The 5,279-nt window shown below is 41.4% G+C and overlaps 1 protein-coding gene across 1 annotated transcript; it reads right to left on the bottom strand.

Moving 5' to 3' along the window:
- Nucleotides 1-513: 513 nt before the first annotated feature.
- LOC100551225 (deoxycytidine kinase-like) lies at nt 514-4,928 on the bottom strand. Its single transcript, XM_031555727.1, has 6 exons — nt 4,818-4,928; nt 4,402-4,595; nt 4,038-4,185; nt 3,506-3,621; nt 1,856-1,955; nt 514-715 (listed from the first exon to the last, which is right to left on the bottom strand). Exons 2-6 carry the CDS (start codon nt 4,551-4,553, stop codon nt 692-694), a joined length of 540 nt encoding a protein of 179 aa, XP_031411587.1. The 5' UTR covers nt 4,554-4,595; nt 4,818-4,928; the 3' UTR covers nt 514-691.
- Between the last annotated feature and the right edge of the window lie 351 nt (nt 4,929-5,279).

Consider the following 5,279-nt stretch of genomic DNA (forward strand, 5'->3'; position numbering starts at 1 on the left):
AGCCGCCCGGCTGGACGGCTTTGGAACGGGGAGAAAGGTTTAGGGGGGCGGGGAGGGAACGAAGCCGCGGGCGGGCTGCTGCGCGTTTGTTGTCCTGCCGACGGCTCCCCCTGCTCCCTGCCGGCCTTGTGGGAAAGGGGGGAGGAGTGGGGGAAGGGGAATTCCGGTGATGGGGGAGATCGTAAACGAGGCACCCTTAAATGAGAGTTTGTTCCAGGTGTAATCCTTCTGACTGCAGTAATACCTGACCTTAAGTAGTGTAAATCCCTTGAAAACAGCCATTTAATGAAGCAGAAGTTGAAAGGAAAGGCTCTGGACGCCATAACAGTCTTGTCTTAAAATGGTGAACTATGCCAATTATTGCAAAACAGCCCTGCCCTGGCGCCTGGTATCTATATTTACCGGTTGTCAGTTGCTGATAACCGCTTAACTCCTCTGTGCTTGGAGCCAGCTGCCAGCCCGTGTTATTTTAAAAATCTTTATTAAAGAGTAGAGAATATACATAAAATGAAATACATTATCAAGGCACTCTTTATTTTTCTTTAAAATACACAGCAAAGTTCAAACAAACAAAACTGCTTTTCTGAGGCTTATAAGTTATACTGACAATACATCTAGTTTAGCTAGAATGTCGAAGACCACGTGATTGAACTCTTGAGTTCCAAGCATTTCATGTACATCTCAATTCTTCTTAAGAGGTCAGGAAAGATTTGATCTGTGGAAACAAGAGCGTATGTTTAACATATTTTTAAAAGAAATGACTGAACACCAGAAGTTTCCCCTTTTCTAAAGGTACAAAGGAGTTGTTACTGTACTCCTTCTGTACACTGGTCTCCAGTGCTGTTTTGCCTCTACATATAATTCATCTACATATAATGCATGATCTGTAATGTCTTTTACTATAATTAGTACTAGGAAGATTTGAGTAACTTAAATAATTCATTAGAAAGATAGGGAAGGTAGCTTTACAGTATACTGTTTCATTAAAGAAAAATGGATATGGCTTCACTAAGTAGCTGTTCCTTAGGAAAAAGGGGATTGTCTGAAAATTGAGCCAAAGCTCTGCTGTTTTTTCCATAGTGGAAGATGCAGATTCATAGCAAACACCACCATGTTGTGTTGATTGAACATGCATCCAAGCATAGATTTAGATTTTAGATTTAAACATTATTCTTTAGCATTGGTGACGACCAGAGCAAGAAAGAAAAATAGTTGCTAGGATTTCTTTTGCTCTGGACTGGGTACAGAGTAGTTAGCTACAGCAGACTGCTTTGGGGCATTTATTCCCTGATCTTGTCTTTCCACAGAACTAGCAAACACCATTTTGTCTTGTTAACTCAGTGTTTCTTCTGATGGCTGTTGGATTTCTCTTTTCCTACTTAAAGTGTCACATCACGCACTCAGAGCTGCATACATCTTTCTTTATGTTTGTCAGATGTGATGTGCTGTCCATGGCCAGCCTTGATATTTGAAGGAGCACAAATAGCTCTAATCTGACTAGTTTTCTAAAGGCATCATGGATGGCATGAATTGCAAGGTACCATTGTGTAAACTATTTAATGAATGGTGTGGCAGTGCAGACTTGGCAGGGAGCAGTCAGTCTGACTGGCCTCCACAACTGCCCCTCTTTAAAAAATAGTCGTTTTTCCCTTGAACCCCTTCAAGTAAGGGATTAAATAGTTTTGTGGAGGAAAATAAATGCATTTTCCTCATCCGTGATGAAGAGGGCCAATTGTAGAAGCCCCAGATTACTACTGCATAATTCCTGTACTTTGAATTTGTAAGGTAATACATTAAAATCATAAAATTCAATAACTTACAATTATTACTGCAGGAGAAAACATGTAATACTTACCTCATCAATCAGGTACTCCTGTTTAATTTTATCATTTTTAAAATCTTCATTGACATCCAAAACTAGAATGGGCATCTCTTTAAGGTTCTCAAAATCAACTCTGTTAAAAGATGAACATTGTTTTACAAATTACTTTATATAAAGTTTTACTCACATAATGTTCTAATTGCTTTCCAAGACATCTCAGATTACCACGTACTCTTGGGATGTTGATGCTGATGACTTTGGTATAAAGCCCTAGTTCAAGTCTGTCCTTAATCACTCATCTGCACTGCATCACTGTAATGTACATTTCACAGGTCTGGCCCTTCAGTGTCTCTTGGTAGGAAGAAGAGAAACGTTCTTTATGTTTCTCTACCTCATTCTTTGTGCTGTGCAGCCAACTATTGGGAATCCAATTTTTATAAGAGGGAATGCATATTTTCCTCTGAAGTACTTCTTTCCCTGTGTGTCCCCCACCACCTTTGTAGTTAGCTGCTAATCCATTTACCAAGATGAAGTTTTAAAGCTTCCTTTGGTGGGAATGACCTCTAACAGGTTCTAAGGCTGGTGTTTAAAACTGCTAGGAGATGAGCAAGACAGTTTCAGCTGCAGCCTGAGAGCAGTGGCTGCGCTACTAGATGTCACATAGAAAAATAGTGATTTAAGAGAACTGTCCATGCTTGAAAACAATTTCCAAAGCGTGCTGAACAGCATTCTAACTTGTATTAAAAATACAGGAAATGTTTGCTCATGAGTTTGGAATGAGTACACAATGTAAATGTTATAATTCCACAACACTGCAATACATTCTTGTGTCCTGAACTCTTGGGTCATCCTGTATGAATTCTAGACTTAGTAAAAGCAGATGTGCCTGTTCAGCTTAACGTACTTTTCTTGGAATTGTTTTGAATCTGTTAGTACACCATCTGGAAGTAGTTTTGTTTATTTCAGCTGAAAGTCATGCTTGCCTACCAGGAATATCCTGAACTCTATGATCTTTTTTTGTTGTTGCAATGGACTTAATATGCTGCAGTCAGTAATAAATGTTTAACCTCTTGCTTTGCATTCAGTAGAGTATTTCAGGTTCTTATAGGGAAAACCTGAAGTTAGCATTCATGTCCAGCTAATTCCTCTGTGGGGAAAGCTAATAAGTATGACTCAGTAAGAGTCTAGGGAGAAAAAGACATGCAGAGATAGCTTAGTCACTGGCATGTTTCCTTCATACAAGGGACTGCCACAAGCCTTTCTGATAATTGCTTATTTTGAAGCTAGGATTAATATTTAAACCTTGCTGAGACGCAGTCACCCTAGTTTAAAGGTAATCAGGACTTTACCTTCCCTTACATTGGAAGTTGCTTAGTAAGGAATTAGCCACTGAATCCAATTTCAACTGCCATATTTCTATGTACTTCCAGTTCTAAACTTAAGGAATTGCAGGAGACAAATCACAACTGCATAGCTTTTCACTTGAAGCTAATGCTTAAGTCATTCCAACTGTGCCTGAGTGAAACTCAGTTAGATCTTAGTTTTTACCTCTAACCAACTTTATCAGAAGGTAGAAGAAAGCCTTGCTTTTAAGTTGAAATGAGAATTAGCTGGTTCCTAATGGCAACAGGTTATTTAAGCAATTTTGCCCACAATAGTGGTCCAGGGGATGCAGGTTCATACCTCATACTTCTTTCATAAAGCCACGTCTCATGTTTATAGTGGAGGTTTTCCAAATACTCAAGATCAATTCCTTCCTCCTCTTTTCTTCCCCTCTTCTGTAGTCTTTCCATGCATTTCTGAAAAATTGCAAGCCTGGATGTTAACAATGTATTAAAGTAGTCATTAAATCAGAACCATTAATGTGTAACATGGAAAATTATAAACGTTTCAAAAGCATTAGACATCAGTGAGCATTAATTTGAATGCTTGGATGAGTCAAAAGTCAACAGTTCTTATGAAAGATTCTTTCCTTCCCATACACTGCTGTTGAAGTACAGCTTTTGAAATGAGCTTTGGCTGCTTAGTGACTAGGATATAATAGCAAAAACAGCATTTGTAGGTATCAGAATAGCAGCTCAGAAAGGATGATATGTTTAATTTGCTCTCTAAAGAAAATCTGAGTTTACTGCAGGCTTCTTACTTTTGGAGAAATGGTGGTTCAGTGTGTTAGTGTGTGAAGTCACTGCAGTATGTCAAGAATACTTCAGTATACCTGAGGTGTGGTCCTTAGGTAGATCATGCCATCCAGTTCTACTTCAGATTGAAACTGATTTAAAAGCCATGTGTGCCAGTCCTGATAGATAGCCCATTCTGTTTCATTGATGTTTCCGGATTCAAACAAGTTAGAAGCAAACACATACCTGCAATGAAAGACACTAGTGTCAGGGTAGGAATAATGTAAGTGAACTTCGTAAGTACTTTCCATCAGAACCAGTACTGAGAGCATCAGTGACATAGACCTACATCTGCAATGCTCCCTACATCATTGAACTCGTGCCTGTTGGTTAAAACTGCTTCTTACTGATATTAAAGTGTTGGAGCTGTTATTCTGAGCTCTTGTTGCATTGGATCATTACCTGTCACTGTACACAGATCTCTCAAAAAATTGCACTGGATGTTCTGCTTCATGCAGCTTGGCTGAGATGGGTTTCAGTTGTGCCCTTACTCGGCTCAAGCAGGCATAAGTCTGAAAAGTATAAGCCCATCTTGTAGGTTTATCATACAGCATTTGAAGTATGTTTCCTCCACTCTTCTGAGAAGTCGAAAGTTCCTAGGGGAGAAGAGAGAAGACCTGTTTCATAGGGTTTTGTAGGGTTTTATTCTTTCCTTGTTGTCTCTTAAGAAAAGCATGGTGGGAATAACTGAATGGTCTTGGGAGTAAACAACATCTCTATAAAGTATAGGTGAATATTGGCACGATTTTCTTGGCCAATGACTTCAGTTTTCCACCCATGCCCACATTTCCTCAGGCCCCCTGGTGCAGCACACCCACCTCGCACTCATCCTCACTGGTCTGGATGTTGCACCACTTGGCGATGGGCTCGGGGATCACCTCCCACTCATCGCTGTGCTTCTCCAGCAGCCTGACAAGTGTAGACTTTCCGGCTGCTGCAAAAGATTCGTAAAATTCAGAGTGTGAACTAGGCTATTGTAGTGGATAGGATAATGGCAGCTGTGAGGTTTCTTAAGAGACCGCGGGCCGCATTTGTGCGGTGCTGGGCACGCGGAGCTGCGTGTGCGCAGCCCTGCTATCGCATCTTGGGAGCGGCTCGGAGCAGGGCCAGGCGTACGGGTACGTTCTGAGAAAACGGCGCTAAACACCGGGGCTGGGTCCGGGCGATAAAGAGGTAGCGGGGCCCTCGCGGGGCCGCCCGCGCCGCCATTTTAGGAGCAGGCAGTGCCGCATTGTTGGCGGGCTGGCGGGGCAGAGCGGGGCTGCTGCGCCTGCGCGGCG

The sequence above is a fragment of the Meleagris gallopavo genome, chromosome 15 (genome assembly GCF_000146605.3).
Source record: "Meleagris gallopavo isolate NT-WF06-2002-E0010 breed Aviagen turkey brand Nicholas breeding stock chromosome 15, Turkey_5.1, whole genome shotgun sequence".
Lineage (NCBI taxonomy): Eukaryota > Metazoa > Chordata > Aves > Galliformes > Phasianidae > Meleagris > Meleagris gallopavo.